The sequence below is a fragment of the Girardinichthys multiradiatus genome, chromosome 5 (genome assembly GCF_021462225.1).
Source record: "Girardinichthys multiradiatus isolate DD_20200921_A chromosome 5, DD_fGirMul_XY1, whole genome shotgun sequence".
In the NCBI taxonomy this organism is placed as follows: domain Eukaryota; kingdom Metazoa; phylum Chordata; class Actinopteri; order Cyprinodontiformes; family Goodeidae; genus Girardinichthys; species Girardinichthys multiradiatus.
In genome coordinates, this window is record NC_061798.1 from 46673510 (window position 1) to 46701278 (window position 27769).

Here is a 27769-nt window from a genome sequence, read left to right on the forward strand (position 1 = left end):
AATAAATCAACTCAAAGTCAAACATATTTCAATCAACAAACTCTTTACCATGCTAAAATAATCCAACTAAACTACCAAGCAGAATTAAAGAATAGGGAAGACTAATGGGCTATGTACAATATAAACAAGTTGATTAAAGATGGTTGAAAATTATGACCAAAAGAGTGATGCAACATTACCATGCAATGTTTATGTTTGAGAACCATGGATTATCTTGAAGAATCTGGAAATGAAGTTAAGTTGGTCTTGGAATCAACTTAGGAAATAATCAGCAACATTTAGACAACCATTCACAATGCAAGATCAAATAAAATATTATTTTAATAAAATAATGTTTTAAGAATGATCTGCTGAATAAAACCAACCTTCTGGATGACTAATTCTCAACGGTGTTTCATTAGCTGCCTTTATTTATTAAAATAATATTTAAAGAAATATTATTTAAGAAATAGTAAAATATTTAAGAAAATATTTTGAAAAAGAACTAAATCTGGAGAAATGGGGCTTAATGGTGTTTACTTAGTTATAAAGTTTAGCAAAACAATGTTTAGGGAAATATTTTACTGGATTGAAAACTAGCAACCTTTTTGGGTAAATGATCATAGCAGATTAGCTGTAAGCACACGTGTTCTTAGCTGTTAGCAGTTAAAGCTAACAAAAGAAGCTGATAGCTTAGCACCAGAATCAAACACATACCTTTAAAATACCGTTAATAAAAGGGTTAAAATGCATGGTGGTCATGGTGGTATGAATGCAATATGACACAAAGGGCACTTTCTGCTGAATGGTTAAGATGAGAGAATGCGTCATTTTAATAAACCAGATCTGTGTAGATCCTCGTAAGTCAGAAACTGACAAGAAAATTGCAGCTTTTTAAAATATGCCTATATTTGAAATCAAAGCCACAATTACCATGTTTAAAAGAACCACCAGAACTGCACCTGTGACAAACAAGGCTGGATGAAGCCCGGAGGTTTTTCATGCCACCATACATTACAGTAAGGAGGATGGGAAGAGGTGCAATGGGTGGAGGATAATTGTGGAGAAAGCTGTACTATACCAATATCAAAAGGTTTTTAAACAAACTGATAGCCTAATTTGTGCTCTTGTACAAATAAGAATATTAATAAAAATACTTGATTCTTGTTTCCTTCAGTTTGGTCTCTGTTTTGCTTAAAGACTGCAACTCTGACTCTGACCGCCTCTCAGTTCATCTCTAAGAGCACTCACCAGACACGGGGTGATGAAAACCTGCTTTATGCAAAAGTGACGAGAGATTAATGGACTTTTTGTTCCTGCACTCTGAATTCTTGGCCTGTCTCTTTTTGCAAAGAGGCCAGTTGACTCCTGGTCTCCCTGACCGCGCCTCTTATCAGCTGCTCGATCAGCACAAAGCTGGAGCATCTCTTCACATCGGCTTTCATGCATGTGCAAGCGCAAACCTCATTCTTCAGGTGTATCCTCTGCTCTTTGGCCTGGAGTACAGACAGGGCTGTCTGGACTTAGATGAAGGAAAGGAATGCTAAAGTAGGAAGAGCGGATAAGATGAATGACAGCTCTCTTCCTGTGCCGAAACAAAAATCATGGTTTTTGCTAAACTACGCTGATCTCTTCCTCATAAAGCTTTATAGTAAAGCTACCAAAAAGTCCTTCAGAGAACTTCTCAGTGTTCAGCCTTGGTTATTAATGTGTTTCTTCTCTTTTGGATTGACACAAAAGAGGATTAATGTATATCTTATCTGGCATATTTCTTGTAAAATAATTTCACTGTTTTACCTACCACTTTTTCTGTTGTGTCACAGAGCCTTCACTGTACTTTGGAGAGCCTGAATATGTTGTGGAGGAGAGTTCGGGGTATGTGGAGGTGAAAGTCTGGAGGACGGGTACTGATCTGTCCAAGACCGCCACGGTAACTGTTCGCTCCAGGAAGAGCGATCCTGTTTCTGCAGAAGGTAAAATAGGCAGTCTGACTAAATCCGTGACTCCCAGTCACTATGAGAAACAACTTTCTTCTCTGCGTCTTTTAGCTGGACTTGACTATGTTGGCATTAGTCGCAACCTGGATTTCGCTCCTGGGGTGACCATGCAGACATTTAGGGTGACCATCTTGGATGACCTGGGTCAGCCAAAACTGGAGGGGCCTGAGACCTTTGACCTTGTGCTGAGAATGCCCATGAATGCTGTTTTAGGAGAACCAAGCAAGACGACCATCACCATCAACGATACTGTCACTGATTGTGAGTCAAGAAATTCTACCAGTAATTGTGAACACATCAGGATGAAAGAAGAGTTGGTTTTAATTGATTTGTTTTAATGATCAGCTAACTTTAATGGTGCTGTATTATAATTACAAACAAATTATGCTGTATGTAATTGGATTTGAATGATTGTATTTCAAAATAAATTGGATTTATTTAAACCCTTTAAGAACCAAATTGGGTTCTATATACCAGCTTTTGATTTAAATGAGTTGATCTTAATAAAGTAGAACCTATACAATATAATTTAATATATAATATTTTTATTTAATAACAATAATAAAATACAATTTCTGTTAAATAATTAGCTGAATTGAGTTAAATCTTCATTGATTTAGTTTTACAAATGCAATTATTTCACCATTTTTACAGTACACAAATTTATATTCACTCTATAAATCAGAACAAAATCTCATGAAATTTCAAATGTTAAAATCCATTACAGAGAAAATTATCGTACCATGGTGCAATCAAACTCTAACTACAAAATCAACTGCAAAACAAATTCACCAAGTGATTTTCTTCTATAAACTCTTTATAGTTTCTCAAGTTGATTTAGTTTAAACATCTTTAAATCCTTATTCAGATCATTCACCCCAAACTTTAGTATTCGTCATGTATTTGCTGAGTTGGACCCTGAAGACATCAACCCAAACATTCAGGCACTTACAGTCACTGTTTTTGCTCAGCGTATGATGATCTTGTAACGGGATGATTTTTTGTTCAGTGCCAAAGGTTCAGTTTAAGGAGGGGAGCTACAAGGTGGATGAATCTGATGGAGAGGTGAGGGCCATAGTGTACCGCAGTGGAGACATCAGCCTCAAATCCACAGTGCGCTGCTACACCCGGCAGGGCTCTGCTCAGGTTATGATGGACTTCAGCGAGAGGCCAAATACTGACGCGTCCATCGTCACCTTTCAGCCAGGTGCAAAATCACTGAGGCTCCACACACCTCACCCATGTATACTGTCAACTCTATTATTATCAAAATGTGTCTCCCTTACTAGGTGAGTCGGAGAAGCCGTGCGTGGTTGGCCTGATGGATGACCCTGTCCATGAGGAAGATGAGGAATTTCGCTTGGTGCTGGGGAGTCCAAAGAGCAAATCCCCGTATGGAGCCTCAATCGGGGAACAGAAGGATGCGTTGGTCACCATCACAGACGTGAAAGACAGTATGTGCCCAAATAAAATCAAACACTTTGGGAAAAGCTTTGCTGTAGGAGAATGCCGTTTTTTTCTAAAGCATCCAAGTATACACAGAATTTTAGTAAGGAAATCTAAAAGAAAACATTTAAATATGAGAACTAAGGTGTGTCATTTTACTGAATTTTACGCAGAACTCTGAAAATTAAAATCTCCTTTGTTTCCAGAAACTTTAGCTGACTGAAGAACAAATACAGACATTTGTTGGCACATCTGGTAAAAGATGTGCAAAACCTTTTAAATAATTTTGATTTTTATTGCAGTTTATTTGCACTTTCACACTGCAAAAAATTCAACCTTTAACCTGGGTTATTAGTTGGAAAAAAAGTGTGTTTAAAAATAATCACTGACTGGACAATTATTTGTACTCCTAAAGGTGAAATATATAAAAGAAGACTAAAGGACTCAATGATTCGGGGACTTATAATTATATCTAGCTGTAAAGGCTTTTAAAAAGTGTGCTTTACTTCTTGCATGCTTTTATTTTTAAACATTAGCCTAAAACAGTCTTTGTCCTGCTGTCTTTGCCAGAAATCTCTTTTAATAAACACCTTTATTTTCAATACGTGATTTCTGGTTAATTAAAGGTGAAGAGAAATTACTGCTGCCCTACTGGCAAAATAATTGACAGCATGAAGACCAATAATTAAACCTCTGGAGATTTTGTTCCCCAGCAAGAATATACTCAAATTAAAGGTTGAATTTATTCTGAGATCATGTTACAACAATAAAAGATAAATTAATCTAATGCTCTTTAACAGGAGTGCCAATAAACCTAGGCAGCACTGTCCTTCTGTGGATATGAGTTACACTTAACTGATTTGTGTGAAAAAAAAAACATACTCATTCACATATTCATTGTATGCAAATGCCTGTTTTTAGAGCCCATCATCCGATTTTCTGAGATCAAATACAGCGTGCGTGAACCTCAGGTCAAAGGTGAGGCGGCCAGAGTGAAGATTCCCATCCTGCGTTTCGGAGACACATCAAAACTCTCAGTAGTGAGAGTGCACACGAAGGATGGCTCTGCAACCTCTGGGGAGGATTATAACCCGCTGTCAGAGGGTGAGGGGCCCTTGATTGGGTTTCTGCTAGAATTCTTTTCAGCTGGTTGGTGCTTACCTTCCGCTCTGTGTTTAAGATGTGGAGTTCAAGGAAGGCGAGAAGGAACATTTTGTTGAAATTGAGATTCTGTATGATGGTCAGAGAGAGATGAGAGAGGCCTTCACGGTGCACATGAAGCCTGACGACAACATGGTGGCTGAAATACAGGTGAGTTAAAGACCACATGGCACACATGAGCACAAGCACACAAAAACAAATAGAAACCAGCAGCAATCTGTGTGCTGCAGGGCTGCACACGAGAACATGCATGCCGCCATGTCAGCCTGTGTTAAAATAGGCTGGCAGCAGCTGGCAATGCTGTCAGCACAGCCAAAGCTCAGTCCTTTAAAAAGCTTTTCCCTCTGGAATGAGATGCTGAGGGGAATATCCCTGCAGAGCCCAACAGAAGACAAACCTATAAACACAACTGGGACATTCTACCAATTTGCTCTGCAGCCACATGCCATTCGGACTAGAAATAGGTTATCACTTGCAAAATTGTTTTGTGCTTCATTATCTTTTAATTAAAACTGTAAATCCCAAAGAGAGTTCAATGATCTCTGTTTTAGATCTGCACATATAGAATCCCACTCACTGCCATCTCAGATTAAATTTAGAGTCTGAAAGACAAATAAGAATTGATATTAGGTGCGGAAACAATCTTAATACCCAATGAAAAACAGTAAGACACAATATGACCTTAGTGAGAGATTTTGAAGCTTTATCACAGTGTTACAGTTCCGGGTACCACAATTATTAGGAATAATTAAAATTAGATGAAATGTATGTGCAAAAATTTAAGATGATTCAAAAACAAAATAATGAGTACGTCTGAAGCTCGGGAACAAAACAGGAACAAGACTGCTTACATTAGATGCAAGAAAACCACAGAGACCAGAGAAGAAACAGAACTGCTTGCATCTGTGCCTTAAGGTCTATTGTTCCACGATCTGCCAATATTTCTACTGTTAAATGGTTGCCAATTTAATAAAAATGTTAGGAAATGTATTGCTATCCCACAAACCGTTTCATATTTTGTCACATTACAGTATTTGGGGTGGATTTTATGTGAAGTGTGGCATGCATTTATTCAGCCGCCTTACTCTGATTCACCTAAATACAATCCAGTGCAACCAACTGGTTTCACAAGTCACCATAGTAAAGACAGTCAGCCTGAGTGTAATTTAATCTCAGTGTGAATGCAGGCCTCAGAGGGTGGTTAGAGAACATTGAAGAATAAAAATCTTCATGAAGACCAAGGAACACAGGAGACAGGTCAGAGAGGAAGATGTAGAGAAGTTTTAAGCAGAGTTATGGTATGAATGGTATAACCACATATCTATCAAGACATGGCCGTCCAACTAATCTGACAGGCCAGGCGAGGTGGGCATTAATCAGAGGAGCAGCCGAGAGGTCCACATTAACTCTGAAGGAGCTGCAGAGATCCACCGCTCAGGTGGAAGAATCTGATGACAAAACAACTGTTAGTTCTGAATTCTGGTCAGATGAGATTTAAAATGTTATGTGTGGCGGAACACTGAAATTACACATAACCCTGAACACACCATCCCCAGGTTGAAACATGATGGTGGCAGCATCATGCTGTGGGGATGCTTTTCATCAGCTGGTCAGAGCTGTTGGGAAGATGGATGAAGTTAAATCAAAGATAGTCCTGGAAAAAAAACAAAAAACTGTTAGAGGTTGCAAAAGACGCAACGAGAGCTGCAAAGTAATGGTTTAAATGATCGTACATTAATATGTTAAAATGGCCCAGTCAAAGTTCAGACCTAAATTCAACAGAGAATCTGGTGCAAGAAATAAATTAGTCCTGCTCCATAAATCTATGTCAAATGAGCACATAATAAAAAACAAACTCTCAACAAACACACAATGAATGGGGGAACAAAAAGCATTACAACACATGCATTATCCCACAACAAGCCAGTAGCGTTGCTAAGCAACACACAGCTTATCAGGTATGGTTACCTTACAACATACACCTTTGCTACCGGCTATGGTGGCTTTTTATGTCCAAAGAGACGTACGCTCTTTGTAGTTGGTTCGGATCGGGGCCAGTTTGTATTCAGACCATAAGCGAACCGCACCAGAGTCCGTTTGGAAGCGGACCAAGACCACCTGAAAAAGTGGGTCTCGGTCCGGTTGTTTGGTCCGGACCAGGGTTCGTTTGAGTGTATTCACACCTGCACAAAAGGTCCGGACCAAGGAAGGAAACGAACTCTGGTCCGTTTAAAGCGGACCGAAAGTGGCAGGTGTGAATACACCCTTAGAGAAGTTACCGTTTCCACATGTTTATGGAGGGAATGTTTCTCCTATTCTTGCCAGATGAACAAGGCTATTGTGTACATTGAGGAGATGGACAGTGTTGCAGATGTCACGTTCCCTGCAGTGCCTCATGTGGTGTCTCTCCTCATGTATGATGACACATCCAAAACCAGAGACAGGCCCAGCCCACCCAATGGATACCCTGTTGTGTGTGTGACGGTGGGTACAATCCTCCTTTCTCTGGTCTGTTGCCTTATTGCCAAAATGTAATTTATCTTAAAGTCGACTCTAATCTATTTTTCTTTGTTTCCAGGCCTGTAACCCAAAGTACCACGACTTTGATAAAACGGGTTCCATCTGCTCCGCGGAGAACATCAACGACACTCTGACCCAGTACCGCTGGTTGATCAGTGGTCCCACTGGACCAGACGGAGTGACCAGCCCCATGAGGGAGGTGGACACCAACACCTTTTTCACCAACACCAAATCTATCACCTTGGACTCGATCTACTTTCAAGCTGGTTCCAGAGTTCAGTGTGCAGCAAGAGCCTTCAACACCAACGGAGATGCTGGATTAGAGCTGTCCAGTCCCATTGTTGTAATCAGTACAGAGGAGGGTGAGTACCACAAGAAGTACTTTCAAACTGAGACCTCTGTGAGTTCATTTTGTGACAAGCTTTAGTTCTTTGCAGGAATGTGTCAGCCTCGTATCCCGGCAACTGTTGGAGCAGAACCTTTCTCTGCGAAGATTCGCTACACTGGTCCAGATGATCCAGACTTCCCAAACCTTATCAAACTGACCATCAATATGCCTCACATGGATGGTAAATTTTTTTCATACATGGTCATTTTCGTTTTGTTATATTAACCTAATGGCCAGGAGAATCATATGTTGAGTGACCTTTCCTTCACCAGGAATGCTCCCAGTGATCTCAACCAGACCTTTGTCTAACTTTGAGCTTACGCTGAGCCCGGATGGCACACGCGTGGGGAACCACCGCTGCTCCAACCTGCTGGACTTTAATGAGATTCAAACTGGTTATGGCTTCATCACAGATGCAACAAAGAACCCTGAAATCATCGGGGAGACCTCGCCGTACCAGTACAGCACCGCCATGCGTTCTGCCAATTCACTGCGCTTTTACAGGAACCTCAACCTAGAGGCCTGCCTCTGGGAGTTCACCAGCTACTACGACATGTCCGAGCTGCTGAACGACTGCGGGGGTTCCATTGGCACTGATGGACAGGTAAGCTGTGTTTATTTTAATCAAGCTTGACAGTGTAGAAGTTTACATGACACTTTTGCTGTGATTTGGCAAAAACAAATTTTGTGTATTAGGTATTTAGAGTGCTCCAGAACTGGGATGGTGTTCTCAGGCTTGCAAGATTTCCACTTCTTCCTTCACGTATAACGATGGTCATTATGGCCAAAACCTTTGAACAATTTTAGTTTCATTCGACAACACAACATGGCTCCAAAGGTTTTTGTCCCTATACCCAAACTGTAATCTGGCTTTTCATGTTAGTATGGAGGAGAGTCGCCCATGTCTATTCCTCGAGACCGACTATCCTGCAACCTTTAGATGCATCCTTTCTCCACCACACCAGAATCAACTGAATGGCTTGTTACCGAGGATCTGCAGAGCTGATGAGGGAATTCAGTCATTTGATTCAGGTGTTTTGGAGATTAGATGCATCTAAATATTGCAGAATAGTAGTTCTCGAGGACTGCAATTGGGTACCCCTGCATTTGAGGAATGGCTTCTTCCTCTCTGAGCAGCTATTTAGTCCATGTTGGGACAGAACAAGTAGCTTCAGTTGGTCATCCCATTTCTGTTTATATTTGAACAGATGAACATGGCACCCTTAGATATCTGGTAATTTTACCAGAGCATGGACCAGACTTGTGGAGGTCCACAATTCTCTTCCTGATATTTTGGCTGATTAGTTTTAATTTTCCCATGAAGTCAAAATGCAATATGTTTGAGTCTTGCTCCCAGGTAACTCAAATGTTGTGAATAAACTGATCAGAAGCTCACAAAGCTGTAACACCATCATTTCATCTTTCCCAAATTCTGTAAAGGCACAGCGATCGTAGCGTATGAAAACCTGTGATTTTGTAGAAAGTGTATTTAAAAAATGAAAACATAGTACAGATTTTAGCCTTATTATGCAGTATCAAACACAAACAAGCTGTCAAGCACAGTAGTGGAGGAGTGATGATTTGGGCCTTTTTTGCAGCCACAGGACCCAGGACGCTTGCAGTCATTGAGACAAAAATAAGTATTCTAGACTAAACTCTGAGGTCCGACAGCTGAAGAACTAAATGGATCATCAACAGGACAACAGACAAATTACAGCAGTAAATCTACAGCAGAATGACTGAGAGAGTAAAGAATGAAGGTGTTGCAATGGCCCAGTTAAAGACCAGAACTCAATTTGATTGAAACCTCAATGATTTAAAGCCATGTTATAAAGAAGGGTGGGTCAAAATTCCTCCACAACAATGTGAGAAATTGATGGGTCCCACAGAAAACAACAGTTTTTGCTGCTGAAGGTGGTTCTACTACAACCTGTATAATCATGGGGTGTACTTAGTTTTTCCAAGTTGGCTTCATTTTAGGTGAATAATACCCGTATGCGTGTTTTGTACAGTTGAGGTTAGATGTAAATGACTTGAGAACCTTGAAGAATTTTTTCATCATATGATATCCTAGACCTGAATAAGGGTGTACTTTCTTTTCATTATAAGATTCCAGAGTAAAATATTCCAATGAGATTAAAATGAACATAAACATGTTTTTTCATTATTATCTAGGTGTTGAACCTGGTCCAGTCCTACGTGACTTTGCGTGTTCCTCTGTTTGTGTCCTACGTCTTCCACTCCCCTGTTGCTGTCGGAGGCTGGCAGCACTTCGACCTCCAATCGGAGCTTAAACTCACCTTTGTTTATGATACAGCCATTCTGTGGCAGGACGGCATTGGCAGTCCACCTGAAGCTGAACTACAAGGTACATCAACTGTCCTGTGCTAGTCCCTGCAAAGAAATCAAAGTGTTAAATGTGAGAACATTCCTGTCGTCTGTTCCTACAGGAGCCATGTACCCCACCAGCATGCGCATAAATGAGGACGGACGCCTAGTGGTCAACTTCAAGACTGAGGCACGCTTCAGGGGACAGTTTGTTATGTCTCACCCAGGTATGAGATTGGCGTCCTCATGCATACATTCATATCCTAAACTTGTCCCACAGGATAATTTTGTGCAAGCAGGAGCATATTGGGTTACTCTGTGGCCAACATCCTCTCTTCGTCTATTTCTGGAGTTCCGCCTCTGGGGGTCTTTCTCTTACGAATTGCCAAAGGTCACTCAAGCAAATGTTGAAGTGACCCTGAAGCATTTACAGTTGGGAAGCCTCGTGGCTCAAAGAATGCCTCTATAAATATTAATAGACATAGATATAATGCTGTCTGTATTCATATTTGTCTTTAGGAACCAGTGTGACATCCATGGTAATGTGTGCTGACATTCCCGGACTGACCTTTACCCTCGCTTTGGTCAGAACTGAACCGACTTACAACCAGCCCATGCAGCAGTGGAGTTTTGTCTCAGATTATGCAGTGAGTCCTTTTTTCTTCCACCCTTAAAAGGCAAAGAAATAATGCTACCAATGATTCACCAATGTGAGCATTTGATTTCTAGGTGCGGGACTACTCTGGGACCTACACAGTGAAGTTGGTTGCCTGCATTGCATCACCCAACGGAGAGTTCAGCATCCCTCCTGTGTGCCACCCGAGAGAGCCGCTCACCTTTGACATGGACATTCGCTTCCAGCAGGTACAGTATGACTTTGTGCCATGACCAGTTCGCATTAGTAGGAGTTTTTGATGAGGGCAACATGGCTCTTCATCTACACCCAGTTATTTGTCAGTTATATAAACGGAACACGTTTTCTATTAGGTGAATGGAAAGTGGGTTGTGTTGTGTGCAGTCTCAGCACAATAGATCTACCTTATAACTGAGATGCAGAAGAACCTGCACCCATTACAGCTCTTTGAAGAGAGACTCCATTCATATTACTGCCCTGTTTTTATTTGTATATCAATTTATATTTATTTATAGGAATCCAGCCTGGGGTAACTAATTGTAATCAGGAAATGTAGCATGTCCCATTTTTCCCAGTATGGACAACTCATTTGACATCATGCATTACTGGCATATCTTTTAAGCATAGCAAGTATAGTCTGCTGTTCTTCTCACCTTTTGCCTTTTCTCCTTCTCACTCAGTGGAACAGCAGAAACAAGAACTTGTGTTTACATTCATCTGAAACACAGGAAAATTAATAAATGAACCACTAAATAAACGTACTGCAAACTGGTTCCCAAACCCTCTAGGTTTGATTCATTCAGTAACGTCCCAACTCAACTTATAAATCTAACGATTAACTCCACTGTTCAAACCTGTACTTGGATTATTAACAGATAACTAGTATTACTTTAAAGATAGTTTGAGAATTATGAAATCAAATTGTGGAAACCATTTTCATAATTTTCGTAATGTCTACTTTTTTCACGACAGTATTAGATTGAGACAAACCATAATACATAGATAGGTCAAACATGGACTAAATTCTTACACACTGATGACAAAGTGGGATTTTTTTGAACCCATTTGTGAAAACAAAATTCTAATTCTACTCAAACCCACCGTTGCAGTTACAGAAGAACCTGCACCCATTTCAATGCTGAAAAGTCAAAGATCAATACAAAAATCAATTTCATTGATTTGTATCACTCTTTTTTACTTTGACTAACCCCCAGAATTATCACCTGTTGGATGTGTAATCCTTCTCTTGTAGGTGAGTGACCCAGTGGCGGCTGAATTTAGCCTAAACACTCAGATGTTCCTGCTGGCTAAGAAAGAGCTCTGGTTGTCTGATGGCTCCATGGGCTTTGGAGAAGGAACTGATGCTGCTTTTTCAGAAGGTTGTACACCACTGCCATCTAGTGGAGTCACAGAATATTACAGCTTTAACTATGACTTATACTATACTATGTCTACCGTTCTTTGTTTCAGGCTCCACGATTTACGGTCGTGTTATGGTAGACCCTGTCCAGAACCTGGGTGACTCCTTTTCCTGCAGCATTGAGAAGGTTTTCCTCTGCACTGGAGCAGATGGATACGTCCCCAAGTACAGCCCTACAGATAGGGAGTATGGCTGCCTGGCAGATGCTCCCTCCTTGCTCTACAGATTCAAGATTTTGGTAGGATGCAACAAATTTGAGGTATTCTAGAAGATGGGTTGGTGTTATTTCTTATGGTGTTAATGTATGTGGTTCTGCAGGACAAAGCCCAGCCAGAGACTCAAGCTTCAGCATTTGGAGATGTTGCTTTTAAGGCCAAATTGGCCCAAGACTCTCCTGGAGCACAAACTTTGGTCAGACAGCCAGGTTCAGACGGTTTTATGCTATCTTCTTCACCACTTTTTCAGGTCAGTGATTCTAAGACAGATGGTGTCCATGTGCTGCATCAAGACAAACAGTCCAGTTCAAAAGTCTTGAGTGATTTCTTGACTTTCCAGTGATCATTTTGAGTGGTCTTGATCGACAGTTTTCCTTTCTATCTTATGGTCATTCAGGGTTTTTCTTGGGACATCAGCTGTTTTTCTCACTTAACCCTTTTCTCTAGTTTTTGTATAAATTAGTCAGGCATAACAGGATATAAGTGAATCAGTTTTGTGACACAAATCTGATCCAACAAGTGACAGATTTAATTGATTTTAAATTACACCTTCAGACTCTTGGTTACCAGCAGATTATTTCCGGTTTTTAAGCTGAATCAATGGAAAATATTGAATATAACACAGTTTGATTGACAGAAAATTGGATTTTAGCACCAAAACTTGTCACATAGTAGATGATCGATTGAAGGATGATGCATCTCTCAGGTCTTTTGCCAGGTCTTACCCTAAGATCTATCTCATTTGTTGTTGTTATTCCTTTTAGGCCACAAACGTTTCTGTCCAGTTTACTGTCATGGTCAGGTGCACGGCCTGAACTGAAAACGAGCATAAAAGCAGCAAACGCCTTAAGAGACCATTTAAAAGGAAAGATACTCATCAAGACCACTTTAAAATATTATAATTAAGTTAGGCTTTTTGGAAGTGAGGTGTGAATAAATTAGGGGCAGTAGAGTCCTGTCCAATAAGAAAGGAGATGATTAGGAATATTTTGGGCTTCTTTTTCAGGTGGCTGCTGGACGAGAATGGTTTGTCCACACCATCTACGCCCTCCGCTCCAGAGAGAATGCAAATCGTCACATTGGCAAACGTAGTATTGAGTACCTCCAACACAGCGTCTCTTCAGTTGAGCAGCCTCACATCTCAAACCCAGCCGGTCGCCAGCGGCGGGCCGCCCCAGCACTATCCGATCCGGCTCTCTCTCAGGACATCGGCATCAAAAACAACCGGGGCACCAACATCCAGCACATTGCTCTGGATCGATCAGACCGTATGGTGGTGAGCCAGCGGCAACCCTGGTCGCCCAACATTGACCCCCTCCAGGAACGCCCCCTGCTGGAGAGTTCGGGCAGGGAACCGGCTGACACCTCCTTCCTGCCCATGTTGGTGGGAATCGCAGGTCTGATCCTGCTCATCTGCCTCGTCGCCATTGTTGTCATTCTGCTGCTGAGGCGCAAGAGGAGGGAAAAGGAAGCTCAGTTCCCTCCATACGCGACTTCCTCCTCATCTGCCTACTCAGGCTACAGCCACAGCCCTGCAGGCATGTGGAGCAGTTCAGACAGCTCTGAAGTCTAAATGTGGACTCTGTTATTCTTCATCATCTGTATCCTCTTGAAGCCTGCAACAGTCTTTCTCACCACTATGTGCCTTTGATTGTAGCACTCAATTAAGCCAAGTGCAACTTGTGGACAGCAAAGGCTGTCGGTGCTCAGGGCCCAAATGCAGAGAATGTACCGGGTTTAAGGCTGATTTTAACGGTAGTGCCCTGTAGGGTTGTGCCTTGATGAAGCCTTTTCAGAATTATGAAAATATGGGGATGCTAAACTAAAATACTGGCTACTTTTAGCGAATGTCCTGTTGTAAAATAGTACAATTAATCGTGTGTTTGCAGATGCATGCAGTAGATGCAATCAGTTCATGACTAAATGGAAACTTCTACTTTCATCAGAAAAAAAAAAATTCTATGCATAACCTTTAATTTTTTTATTAATCTAATTCGTTTGGTGACGAGCAGAGTAAAAAAGACTGAATGCTGGAGAAAAACAGGTCTGAATGAATGAGTGAGTCAGCTGATTAATAGCACTATAGTTAAAGGGATTGTTTAAATGCACCAGAGAAGCATTTTCAGATTGATTTGTGTAAATACAGTAGTAGAGGGTTAATAGTTCATACTGGTGAAATTTTTATTTTCTGTTTTTCTTATCAATCCATGAAGAAAAAAAAAAAAAAGGAAGATTTCCAAGCAAAATTTCATTGAGAACAAGTTTAAAGCTTCGGATAAAACTCCACCTTTGAAGCCAAATGTAGATGTCATTTTTTTCTTGAACAAGTGTCTTATTTAAAGTGGGATGTATTTTTTTGCTTTAGTAACAAATATACAGACAATAAAAATACATTTAGGTAACGTAGCATGCATTTCCATTGCAAGATTCAGCAAAGTACAAAGTTTTTAAAACTGCATTGAAGTGAAAAACTGCCTAAAATGGTTTGATTTGGGTTGATGACATCACAAGAGGCACATACCACATACAGTGCCTTGCGAAAGTATTCGGCCCCCTTGAACTTTTCAACCTCTTGCCACATTTCAGGCTTCAAACATAAAGATATAAAATTCTAATATTTTGTGAAGAATCAACAAGTGGGACACAATCGTAAAGCGGAATAAAATTTATTGGATGTGTCAAACTTTTTTCACAAATAAAAAACTGAAAAGTGGAGCGTGCAATATTATTCGGCCCCCTTGCGTTAATACTTCGTAGCGCCACCCTTTGCTGCAATTACAGCTGCAAGTCTCTTGGGGTTTGTCTCTATCAGTTTTGCACATTGAGAGACTGAAATTCTTGCCCATTCTTCCTTGTAAAACAGCTGGAGCTCAGTGAGGTTGGATGGAGAGCGTTCGTGAACAGCAGTCTTCAGCTCTTTCCACAGATTCTTGATTGGATTCAGGTCTGGACTTTGACTTGGCCATTCCAACACCTGGATACGTTTATTTGTGAACCATTCCATTGTAGATTTGGCTTTATGTTTTGGATCATTGTCTTGTTGGAAGATAAATCTCCGTCCCAGTCTCAGGTCTCTTGCAGACTCCAACAGGTTTTCTTCCAGAATGGTCCTGTATTTGGCCCCATCCATCTTCACATCAATTTTGACCATCTTTCCTGTCCCTGCTGACGAAAAGCAGGCCCAAACCATGATGCTGCCACCACCATGTTTGACAGTGGGGATGGTGTGTTCAGGGTGATGAGCTGTGTTGCTTTTACGCCAAACATATCGTTTTGCATTGTGGCCAAACAGTTTGATTTTGGTTTCATCTGACCAGAGCACCTTCTTCCACATGTTTGGTGTGTCTCCCAGGTGGTTTGTGGCAAACTTTAAACGAGACTTTTTATGGATATCTTTGAGAAATGGCTTTCTTCTGCCATTCTTCCATAAAGGCCAGATTTGTGCAGTGTACGACTGATTGTTGTCCTATGGACAGACTCTCCCACCTCAGCTGTAGATCTCTGCAGTTTATCCAGAGTGATCATGGGCCTCTTGGCTGCATCTCTGATCAGTCTTCTCCTTGTTCGAGATGAAAGTTTAGAGGAACGGCCGGGTCTTGGTAGATTTGTAGTGGTCTGATACTCCTTCCATTTCAATATGATTGCTTGCACAGTGCTCCTTGGGATGTTTAAAGCTTGGGAAATATTTTTGTATCCAAATCCGGCTTTAAACGTCTCCACAACAGTATCTCGGACCTGCCTGGTCTGTTCCTTGGTCTTCATGATGCTCTCTACGCTTTGAACAGAACCCTGAGACTATCACAGAGCAGGTACATTTATACGGAGACTTGATGACACACAGGTGGATTCTATTTATCATCATCAGTCATTTGGGACAACATTGGATCATTCAGAGATCCTCACTGAACTTCTGGAGTGAGTTTGCTGCACTGAAAGTAAAGGGGCTGAATAATATTGTACGCCCCACTTTTCAGTTTTTTATTTGTTAAACAAGTTTGACACATCCAATAAATTTCATTCCATTTCACGATTGTGTCCCACTTGTTGATTCTTCACAAAAAATTAGAATTTTATATCTTTATGTTTGAAGCCTGAAATGTGGCAAGAGGTTGAAAAGTTCATGTGGTCCGAGTACCTTCGCAAGGCGCTGTAAATGGAGCTGGACACTTGGCAGTATAGCAGACGAGCAACGTTTGATAGATTTAGACTGATCCCGAAGCATTTGAGCTGCATTTAAGTTGCAAGGGTTCAACCTTACACAAGTGACTGATGATCCTTGAGGCATGTTGGGTAATTAAGTTGAAACCGTCTTCATAACATTGGGTACAAATTTTTTTTTTTTTTATCCCACTAGTTTCCACTCATACATCTGCATCACAATAAATTAGAACATCTTATTTCTGACAATTCAAAAAGCGTTTAAGAATTTGTTCATTTTGATGACTTACACCTAATAGAAACCCAAAATTTAATCTCATAAACAGAATATTACACAAGGCTGATAAAAAGATGATTTGATGCAGAAAGGTTATGGTCATGCAGGCCTCAACAAAGGAAAGCCATAAATGGTAATTGCCTAAGATGCTTGCTCTTCAAATTGTGCTGCATCCAAGCATACTAATGGACAGTTAAGTGGGAGGAGAAAAAGATGCAAAAGCACAGATACTTGCATCCTTGAGGTTTGAGTCAGTGCTTGAAGAGTCACAAGAGTCAGATGCATCCAGGACATGGCAAAAGTTATCCCGTCCCTTGCCATGATCCACTCCTGAACGACAAAGCCAGAAGCGTCTTACCTATAGTGCGGTGAAAAGGGACTGGACTGCTGCTCAGTGGTCAAAAGTCCTGCTTTTCTGATGGAAGTAAAGATTTAATTCATTTAAGTCAAGTTCCCAGTCTGAAGGAATAATGGAGAGAGGAACTGAATCCAGTGGCATCTGATGGAGTTGGTCTTATGCGTTTTATCAAATCCAAAATCGATCCCAAGTCTTCCAGGAAATTTTAGAGTACTGCACACTTCCCTCTGCTGCAAGCTTTATGGTGATGTGATTTCATTTCCCAGGAAGAATTGGCACCTGTCCATACTGCCAAAGTACCAGTACCTGCATTAATAACATGGCATCTGTGTTTAATTGGCCAGAAAACTGGCCCGACGAAAAAACCAACAGAGAAACTCTGGAGTATTGTCAAGAGGAAGATGAGGCGTTAGATCGAGCAATGCAGATGAGATGAAGGCCAAAGCAAGCTGGGCTTCCCTGCAACACCTCAGCAGAGACAGGCTGATCACCTCCATGCCATGCTACATAGACGCAGTGGTTAATGTGCAGAAACTGCAAAATATATAGACATACATATACAATAAAAAATATTGATCTTAATCACATTTTTTTTCACAAACTGAATTTTAAGTTTTGGTCAGTTGTAAGCCAAAAAAAAAAAAATCACTGTAATGAATCTAGTTTTACTGTTGGAATCAAATTACTAGATAAATGACCTATTCTGATATTCTAATTCAATAGGTTGCACCACTAAAATCTATACATTTTGTTGCAGCTCCACAGAATTTAAATAAAGTCAGAGGAAAAAAGAAATCAAGAAAAATCTAAATGGAAACACTTAAAGGAACCTTACATGATGTTACCAGAGGCTTGTTTTTAGATTTTACTTTTGTTAAAAACCATTTTAAGTTTGACTCTACAGAAAAGCCTTGCTAGCAGCTTTAACAGACAGTGTCATTTTTTCTATAAAAAGTTGAGGTTTATTTGTGATTCTCAAAAAGACATTTTATACTCCAAGCTGGAAGATGCAAGAACAGATTTCCCCCCCAAAAAAATAAAAAGGGTACATTTTGAGCAATGGAATGCAGTGCAACCAAAAAGGCATAAATACAGTTATTTCACTTAATGTCTAATAAAAAAGACAAACTAAGAAACAAAAATCAAAACCAGCACAGCTGAAGTGTTTAGGCCGGTGACGACAAGGCAGGCCTTTAAAGTAACACTTCCCTAACACCTAGAACAGATCAGGGCTTTTAACACATTGCATTATCTCAGCCTGTGAAACAGACAGACACTAGGACTAATGACACAGGAGCTGGCTGACATGGTCAAATTCTCATCCTTTATTTTGTGAGCGGTCTCACAATTTGAGCTTTTTCCTGCGTCCTCGGCCGTCAGGCGTTCCCTCTGCTTTACGTTTCTGCGCCTGGAAAAGAGCGAGATGTTGTTGGAGAGAAGCTTTTACAAGCAGCGGCATGTGTCAGTGCCAACAAGAAGGCTAAACATTAGTCTGATATAACACTAAAACAGGAAGTTTTACATCCACCTTTTTAAGCTCAACTTCTAACTTACTGAACCGGTCTTTGGTCCCCGCTTCTTTTTCTCAGCCTTTTCCCTCTCTTCTAGCTCCATGTTCTCTCTCTCTATCAGCGTGATCAGAGTGTTGCATCGCCTCTGCAGCTCCTGCACATACATAAATAGAACAAGCCCCCAAAGTTCATTTAATATGAATAAATACTTGAGGATAACCAAAACCAGGAGAAATGGGATTAGAAGAGCAAATTCACCATGGCTGTCCTGGATTTCAGGAACCAATCGAAGCGGAACTGAGGAGAGTTGCGGATGCACTGACGGAGCTCGTCATACACGCTCTCCTTGTCAAAGCCCAGCTTGTGCAGCATACATATGAGGAAGCGGTCTTCCTCCTCCGTGTAGTTCTTGCCCTTGTTGGTGCCGTATGAGATTCGGAGCTGATGAAAAGGTGCCTTGTAGCGTCCAATCTGTAAAGAGGAACACAAGAAATGTTGATTAGAATCATCAAGAGGCCAGATGAGGTGAAGCAAAGCTGCTGCTTTAAACCAACAGATCATTTACCTTTGAGTCCAGGGCTTTCTTAATGCTGATCCTTCTCTGAATCCTGGCTTCTCCTCTCTCGATCTGGGCCATGATCTTTTCGATATCCTGCAACTCATTGCAACGCTCCCAGAAGACGGCTGCAGAACAAAGAATACACACAAACATGAAGTTAGAAAATGTGCCCACCAGAAGCCTCAAGCACAGAGAAAACTAAATCTATATATTTATTAATTACCAGAATACTCCATAACTTCTTCAGGCGTTTTTCCCTCAACTTCTCTGGCAATGTTCTCAATGTCATCTCTTCCCCACTTCTCATTGGCTTTGATGAACTGATTGAAGTCACGTTTGCTCCAAATTGTGAATCCCTGCGAGGAAAAACAACCGATGAATGTAGCAAAGCTCCATGATATGTCCCACCATTTACTCCAGAGAAACTATTGTGTTGTTCAATGTTGAATTACATTAGAGAAACACAATTATTAGACAGCGATTTAAGACTTTTTTCTTGGGCATGAATCAAGCAACTATTTTCATCTTAAAAAACTCTAGGCGTCTTTGTCATAAAGTACTTAACACATGTTAATTTAACATGTTTAAACTGTCCATGTTCACTACAGAGCACACTACGTGGGGTTAGGAAGCCTTGCTTCTCCTCGCTTCCAGTCGGAGGAATTGCACGATTATTAGGAAACCATTCACTACATAATCATTTAAAACCTTTTGTTGTATAAACAGTAAAATGGTCTAAGATCTGTTTTAAATTACAAAATGGAGTGGAGTGCAATATAATGATTGGCTAAAGGTGACAGGAAGCGCTTTTATTTTGATAAGCCAGACTTCTCTTTGCGATAACATTAGCTTAACCTCCACAGAATAAGATGAGGTTTGTTGTGAGTGAATGTCTCCATGCTCTTAGGAGCTGCAGTTTCTGGTTTGTGATTACAGGACATCATGATGGTCCAAAAGGCTCAAGTTTCTCAGACAACGTGTCCGAGTCAAGTGGCAGTTCTATAGAGATCCGGTCAAGTAGGAAGTCTGTTTTAGAGCAGCTCGGGTAAAGTTCTGAGAATTGAGTTCCAATCTCCATCACACGCAAACCATTTCTCACATAAAGATGATCTACATCATCTGATCTGAGTGACAATTGTATGTACCTGTTGCAGAAGATTCTCCTTTTCCTCCAGTTCTTCCTCAGTAAGAGCTTCAGCCTCATCGATCTTTGCCTGCTCTTCTTTCTGGACCTGGGCTGAGTTGGGGATGTCGGGGTTACGGGGAACCTGAACAAGCAGACACAAACTATGAGACATCTCAGAAGACACAGTCTGAGAGAAATTAACCACTAAATGGATATTTTTTATAACCTTGTATCCGATGGTCTTTCTGTAGAACAGAATTTCCTTCTCCAGAAGCTCAAACAGGCGTGGAGGGAAGAACTGGAAGTCCTGAACATTTGGCTGCTTTGGCGGTCGAGGCGCCTTGTCCAATACATAAAAAACTTCTCCGTTAAGAATAAAACACTCCCTGCTGTAATGATGCATTTTAACTCATTTGTGTTTGTGGAGTGATCCGGCCCTACCTTGGGTGCTTTGGGCTCACTGACTCGCAGAGCTTCTCTGAAGTATGCATCCACGGCATAATTGGCTTTCCGTTCTCTTTTGGGAGGCTCGATCCAGTTGGTGATGACCTGGGGTATAAAGAAAAGACATAGCCAGGTAAAATGAGCGCATTTCCTTGAGTACGACGTTACGCTGTTGCTGGGCAGGATTTCTACCTTTTTCTTCTCTCTGTAGTCCTCTCCTTCAAATGTGTACACGCTGGTGTTCTCCGTGTCCATGGTGAAGTTCCTCAGTGAGCTCTCACCCAGAGATGACAGCTTCTCCTTCATCTCCATGGTCTACCACACAATAATAACAAAGTTTTACATTTACAGGAAATAGTTTTAACTTTTTAGAAGAAACTCGTCTCAAAAGGAACACTTCAGGATTCACCTTTCTTTCACCACGCTCCAGGATGGCATTAATGTCATCATCTGTGATCTCACTCTCTTTGGAAGCAAACACGTGTGTGGCGCCGTGTCGGATGATGGACAACATCTCATCCTTTCCGAGCTTGTTTGCACTTGGATCCACAAGTCTTCCTGTTAAACAAAATAAAGAGTTCTCAAATCATTTACGTTTCTTTCCTTATACTAAATCTACTTGCAGAACGTTCTCAAGACTTACCCTGCTGGATGACAATAGAGTCCAGGCGTAGCTTCATCTCGGCCCTCTCCACAATCCTCTCCTCCACCGTGTTTTCCGTGATAAAACGGTAAACACGCACCTGCTTCTGCTGACCAATTCTGTGAGCTCGGTCCTACAATGAAAACAAAATGTCTGACATTTTCTGCTTACTTTAGACAGAAAAAAACTATTTGCAACTAACTCTAGCAGCTGATCAGAGCGACGGTACTGTCTCGCATCAAAGCACTCACCATAGCCTGCAGGTCGACTTGGGGGTTCCAGTCCGAGTCGTAGAGAATAACTACATCGGCTGTGGCCAGGTTAATACCCAGGCCACCGGCCCTGGTGCTCAACATGAAGATGAACTTTGTGCTGTTTGGCTCGTTGTATGCATTGATGGAGACCTGGAGTTATAAGAGAGAAACCAGCTTGTTGGGGCTCGGTCAAACAATAACGAAGCATCGGCGCGTATACCGAGAGCAAAGAGTGAAACTTTGAATCGCTGATGATTGTTGTAAAAAGAAAAAACTAAATAAACAAGCAACCAAAAGAATGTGCGTTTTTCAGCATCCACCCATCACTACAGTTTGAAATCAGCTAGAGCACAGCCTGACCTACCTAAACAAAGCGACAGATCTGTAATCTCACCTGTCGTTCCTCGTGTGGCGTTTGTCCGTCCAGCCGACAATACTCATAGTTCTTCCACATGCAGTAATCCTCCAAGATGTCCAGCATCCTGGTCATCTGACTGAAGATGAGCACGCGGGAACCTAAGCAAAGACAAGCAAACACCATTAGCTTTGGACAATCCGAAGCTTTTGGAACGAAATTGATCCTTTCGAATGTTTAGTAAAAATATTTTTTGTAATCCATTCACTTTTTCAGACCAAGAAAAGTCCATACTTTTCCAGACTGTCGAGGAACCTTGCTAATTTGATATAAAACCTAGCTTAACTTTTTATTCGAATATTTTTAAGGACAATCTACACACCCTGTTCCTTCATTTTGGGCAGCAGCTTGTCCAGCACCACCATTTTTCCGCCATTCACCACCAGGTGGAGGTCGGTGGTATAGGGAGGACCAGGCTCCGCCCCATCAAACAGGTACGGGTGGTTGCAGCATTTCCTGAGCTGCATGAGGATGTTCAGCAGACGCATTTTGTCCATTTTACCCGCAGAGTTCAGAATGTCAATGTCCTTCATGAGAATCTTTGTGTACCTGATGGGTTGAAATATAGCACATTTGCCCAACAACCATTTAAGGTCAAATTTAATGTCACAGAGAATCTTGAAGCTCATCTTAAAACCCCTCAGTAGATTATGCTCACCACTCACGCTGCATCTTACTCAGACCCACATATATCTTCATCTCTTTTTTGGGAAGCAAAGTCTTCTCGACGTCAGCTTTAATACGACGAAGCAAGAATGGACGCAGCACCTGAACATCAACAAGGCATTTAAGGGGTATTAAACCCATATAAACATTTTAAAATAACGAGGTTTTTATTAAACATTTACAACTTACAGTGTGAAGACGTTCAACCAACTTCTGGTCCCCCAAGCAGTTGTTTGTGTCAAACCATGAGTCGAAATCCTAGAAAGGAAATAAAAAGTTAACAAGTAACATGATGCATAAACTTATGTTAGGCGACAGAGTGGGAAATAGGACAAAGATAAACACCTCTGATGAATTAAAGACGTCAGGCAACAGGAAGTTGAGCAGAGCCCAGAGCTCGTGCAGGTTGTTCTGAAGAGGTGTTCCAGTCAGAAGCAGCCGGTTAGTTGTTTTAAATTCACGCACAATTTCTGACAGCTGAAAGAAAAGTAACAACTCTGTGAGCTTTTTGTTACTTTTAAAAGTCAAAGTCTGCTTAATTTTAGCAGCTACTGACCTTTGACTTTTCGTTCTTGATCCTGTGAGCTTCGTCAATGACCAGGTACCTCCAGTTGAACTTCTTGAACACAGCCTTTTCAATGATGAGCATTTCGTAAGAAGTGACGCAGACATCCCACTCTCCTGGCAGCAGCACGTCTCTAATCAGGGCAGTCTGAACAAAAGACCAGAAAAATCAAATCATCGTAACCCAAATGTTACATGTGACAAACAAACTAAAAACCGAGCTTTAAACTGAAAGCCTTAAATTGTTTATTTTGACACAGCTTACACGCTGATCTCGGTCTCCAATCAGGCACACTGCTCGCAGAGAGGGCACCCATCGCTTGAACTCGTTCATCCAGTTATAAAGGGTGGACTTGGGAACCAGGACCATGTGAGGACCTGGAATATTTCTGTAGTGCTTCATGTAACCCAGTAGGGCGATGGTCTGCAGGGTCTTTCCCAGTCCCTGAGAACAGGTTTAAAGAGCATGTTGTAAGACAGACATGTACTCGAAAGCATGCGGATGAATTCCAATTCGTTTTGTTTTCAGTAGTAAAGTACTGACCATCTCATCTGCAAGGATGCCGTTGATTCCATTTTCATACAAAGAAATGAGCCAGTTCAGACCACGGACTTGGTAGTCCCTCATTTTTCCTGTTTTCACATCTGAACGAGACAAGAGAGAATTTAACCTGCAGATCTGCTCAAAACATGTAATAAAGTTTCCTTTAACTCTGGAAACAGGTCAGTGCTTACAGGAGGGAGACTCGTCAAAGCGAGTGCACACATTGGTGGTCTTTGTGCTCTCATTGAGAAGCTCTTCGTCCTCCTCTTGCTCTGTGCGGCGATGCCGGTTGCTGACAAATCAAACAAGAAATGGTTATAGTCTCCGAATATAAAATTCCATAGGGGTAAAAAAAAAAAAAAAGCTGTGCTGTCGAGTCAGCTACTCACTCTCCAGCAGAGAGCAGGTTCTGTTTCTCATCTTTCTTGATCCGGGGACGCCCTGGTTTCATCTTCAGAGGGGAGGTGGGGGTCTTCTGTGCTGCTGGTTGGATGAAATGTGCAAACAGCTCCGTTTGCTTTAACAGATATTCAAATCTGTTGGTTCGGTCTGTTTGCTGCAACACACAGGAAGGAAAGTCTTCACTTATTTAACTAGAATCAGAACGGTCAGATATGGTAGTTAGCCACCCAGAATAATCTATTTACCACTTTCTCTTCATAACCAGGAGTGGAGTCTTTAGTCTTAGATGAAGAAGAGGAGGATGCATCTTGTCCATCAGCACCACCTTCTGATGAGGATTCTTTTCCAGCATCTGAAGAGTCAGACTTTTCCTGAGGCAGAAGTTGGTTGTTTTGTGTTAAAGAACAAGATAAATGCCTTTCTGTTCCAATATATATATTCTGTGAATTATCTAGGTGCATGCAGCATTACAAATATAAGCTCTACCTAAAACTGCTACAGTTTCATGGTATTCCAACCAGATTTATTTCCCTAGCAACTATGTAGGTCTTAACTTGGAGACATCATATTTAATTTTATACATATTATTTACAAAGTTCCAAAAAAACACCTCTTATATGGCATCACATGTTTAATATGACAACCATATTGTTCTGCTGATATCTTTTACATTGATACATTGCTTTTTAAAATCAGACAGAAAATAAGTCAAGACTTACAAGTTGCATAACATTTTGAGCAGTTCAATAAATGACATTAGGTAAACAGAAGAGAAGTGTCCAACAATGCTGCCAACAAATATGGCTCCAAAGTATTTGATAAATTGTTTGTCAAGTCACACTCACCAGTACTCAACAGGAGTACTATTGCTTTCCTTAGAAATTTTAAAGCACTGTGGGAAAAAGCAACTTTTTGTACAGTGAAATAATTATAGATAGAAATTATAGAAATAAAAAGTGGTTACAAAACTGTACATAAATTAAAGTGGCTTAGCTTCCTAGGTTTTGAGAATGTATTTCCTCTGAGAACAATCAAGGATGCTAGAGTGTCATCTTCATTTCCAAATTATGGTTTGTAAATATTTTTATGAATATTCTGTTTTTCTCTAAAGTCTATACATCTTTGATTTTTGTTTTTATAGCTTTTGTCACCATTTTCTCCTTAACACATATATATTTAGGTTTTTTATAATGTAATGTAGTTCTTACCAAGAGAAAAAAATCAAATCACTTCAATTCAACTCTCAAAATTTTTCATTAGTGAGCAATAAGTTTTACATTGTGAGTGTTTACACGTTATATTTTCAGTGCATTAAAACTTTACTAGTACTCTCAATTGTATAGGGTTTTATTCTGACTCCGTTTATCATTTTTTTTTCAAATTATAATGTAACGGTTTGGAACTCTGTCAATAATGTTTCCAGTAATTTATGTTATTCACCACTGAAAAAATGGCCCTTGTCGTGATACTTGCCATTAATGTTGACCGAGTTTATTTGTGCCTCCTACCGGGTTATAAGATCTAGACTACTGGGGCTATTTATTCGCAAACTTCACCTTTAACCGTCATTTAATTTGAACATACCAAATGGTTTAATACATTGAGTTGTTTATCTTATTTTGCTTCTCAAAAAATGTTGCATTTTGTTCTGTGAATCAGATGAGTGCAGTACATAATTCAAATTGGCTTCTGCGGGCAAACTAGTTTTCTTTGGAAGTTGGTTGCATACCGTTTCTTTTTCTTTTGAAACACAAGTGAGGCAGAAACCAAGCAGTTAGTAGGCAACGCTGCATCAGCACAACTGCCCAGACCCACTGAAAACAAAGAGACTGATAAGGACAGTTGACAAGTTATCCTGCTCACTAGTTCCAATTGAACCGTTTGCATTCGCAAGCACCGAGATTAGTGTGTTTGTTTTTACCAGTAAACAACAATGGATGGCATACGTTTGGTGTATTAGAAAGTGGGGTATTAACACATCTTATAGGGAAGGGTAACGTCTCTCTGTGGGTAATGTTAGCCTGAGCGGCCGCTGGAAGCCTCTGTTGCTGCTGCTGTTAGCTAATGATAGCAACGTCGAGGCGAGCTAACTAGCCTGCAGAGCTCACACTAACACTCACACAGTCAACGTTTAACACAAAGAGGGCTGACTAACTTCATACGCGAGAAGAGGGCGCTTCCACGACAACTGTTGGGTGTTTGTAAGACATTTAGTCAGTAAAGAGAACAATTTAAACCGTGTTACCTCGGCTCCCACGGCTTCCTCGAGTTCAGTCGGTTCTTCCCGCTGTTCAACGCAGTTTTCGCTTTCGGACATTTTGGTGGAAATCCCTCTTCGGTTCACCGATATAGTTTGTTAGTTGGTACCCTAAGGGATGTAGCTTTCGGAGCCGTTAATTATTTCCCTGAATGTTAACGGACTCTGTCAGAACTATCCTGCTGTTTCTAATGAAAGACGCGCCGGTTGAACGCAGCACGCTAGCAAGATTTTTTTCTCGCGCTACAAGGCTACCTGGTAAACGCGCTCTCTCGCGAGACTTGTTTATGCTGCTTTTGCGGACTGTTGAAGATGTAGACGCGGCTCGAAACCACGTGCTGCGTTCCATTGTCGTCGGATATTGGAACTCACATAGTTAAACGATATATATATATTTTTTTACTTTATTTAAACAAAGTAGCACAAACAAGTAAGGCAATTACAGCAACAGTGCAATTCTTATAGGGCATAGTATAGGCAGATCTCGAAATGGAAAAACAAAGTGTTATTGATAAGAGAGAAAAAAAAATAGAAATAAAATAAAAAAATAATAATATATATACATGTATATACATACACATACATATGCATATATACACATACACACACTAATAATAATGAAACAATAACTAAAATAGCAACAAGGGGATTGATGTGTTAGGATTGACATACATCGGTGGGCAGTTCCATTAATAGGTATTCATATGATTCAATATATTTTAGAGATTTCAAATACAACTGGAATTCAGATAAAAAGATGTCAAAAACTGGGGATGATCAGAGCACTCTTTGTTTATGAATAAAGAATTTTGCGAAGCAAAATATTAGGTTACAACAGAGTTCTATTGTTTTGTTTTTTAATAACACTCCAAAAGTTACCATATCTCTAGAAATAGATTTAGGAAGTGTAATTTTTGATTTGATCCACCTTTCTAAGCAATTCCAAAATATTTTTGGTTTGATTGCATTCATAGAAGATATGGTCAATCATTTCTATATCATTTTCACAGAATGAACATGTATTGTCATTGATATTAAAGCGATTCCTTAGTAGTTCTTTTGAGGGATAGATTGCGTTTAAAATTTTAAAGTGTGTTTCTTTAGCTTTTGGTTGTATGGGAAGTTTTAAATAAAGAGTTAACCTTTCAATTGATTTTTTTTCAAACTTGCAAAGAATGTTATTTCTATTTATTTTCCCAGGGAATAAAGTTTTGTTTAGACAGTTTCTAATTTTGTGGTTATTCAATTTTGGGTCAGTGAACAATATTCCATTAATAGATAATTTGGGTAATTGTGTAGTCATCGGACTATATGTTATTACATTTTTTATCTGATTAATAAATTGTTTTGGTAAGGCATTAAATAATCTGGTAAATTCAGCTTTTGAGGGAAGGAATTGATATTTTGCGCAAAATTGTTCATAATTTAACATGCAACCATTAGCATCCATTAAGTGTATAATAGACCAAATATTCTTCTCCATCCAATCCTTATAAAATAAGG

General features: G+C 40.4%; 2 protein-coding genes across 3 annotated transcripts in view; one reads left to right on the top strand and one right to left on the bottom strand.

Moving 5' to 3' along the window:
- The window catches only part of frem3 (Fras1 related extracellular matrix 3), a 46989-nt gene extending 32495 nt beyond the window's left edge, over positions 1-14494 (top strand). The window contains exons 7-24 of the mRNA XM_047366756.1: positions 1803-1952; positions 2028-2237; positions 2986-3183; positions 3266-3430; positions 4344-4526; positions 4603-4733; positions 6909-7067; positions 7162-7465; positions 7541-7672; positions 7764-8095; positions 9667-9859; positions 9942-10046; positions 10339-10466; positions 10549-10683; positions 11706-11832; positions 11924-12111; positions 12192-12338; positions 13095-14494. Coding sequence (XP_047222712.1) covers positions 1803-1952; positions 2028-2237; positions 2986-3183; positions 3266-3430; positions 4344-4526; positions 4603-4733; positions 6909-7067; positions 7162-7465; positions 7541-7672; positions 7764-8095; positions 9667-9859; positions 9942-10046; positions 10339-10466; positions 10549-10683; positions 11706-11832; positions 11924-12111; positions 12192-12338; positions 13095-13661 — 3554 coding nt within the window. The 3' untranslated portion in view covers positions 13662-14494. The remainder of the gene's footprint in view (positions 1-1802; positions 1953-2027; positions 2238-2985; positions 3184-3265; positions 3431-4343; positions 4527-4602; positions 4734-6908; positions 7068-7161; positions 7466-7540; positions 7673-7763; positions 8096-9666; positions 9860-9941; positions 10047-10338; positions 10467-10548; positions 10684-11705; positions 11833-11923; positions 12112-12191; positions 12339-13094) is intronic.
- Positions 14495-17820: 3326 nt separating this feature from the next.
- Positions 17821-26533, bottom strand: smarca5 (SWI/SNF related, matrix associated, actin dependent regulator of chromatin, subfamily a, member 5). Of its 2 annotated transcripts, XM_047366413.1 has the most exons (24): positions 26255-26533; positions 24255-24380; positions 23997-24163; positions 23799-23899; positions 23608-23708; positions 23329-23508; positions 23056-23211; positions 22845-22976; positions 22689-22757; positions 22492-22601; positions 22156-22382; positions 21813-21934; positions 21416-21568; positions 21165-21297; positions 20931-21079; positions 20714-20836; positions 20519-20626; positions 20304-20417; positions 20097-20219; positions 19175-19307; positions 18958-19076; positions 18651-18863; positions 18436-18546; positions 17821-18289 (listed from the first exon to the last, which is right to left on the bottom strand). In XM_047366413.1, the coding sequence occupies exons 1-24, from the start codon at positions 26324-26326 to the stop codon at positions 18224-18226; spliced, it is 3108 nt and encodes a 1035-aa protein (XP_047222369.1). In that variant the 5' UTR covers positions 26327-26533; the 3' UTR covers positions 17821-18223. The 2 variants fall into 2 exon arrangements, with proteins under 2 accessions (XP_047222369.1, XP_047222368.1); XM_047366412.1 differs by having other exon boundaries at positions 20519-20836.
- Positions 26534-27769: the final 1236 nt, after the last annotated feature.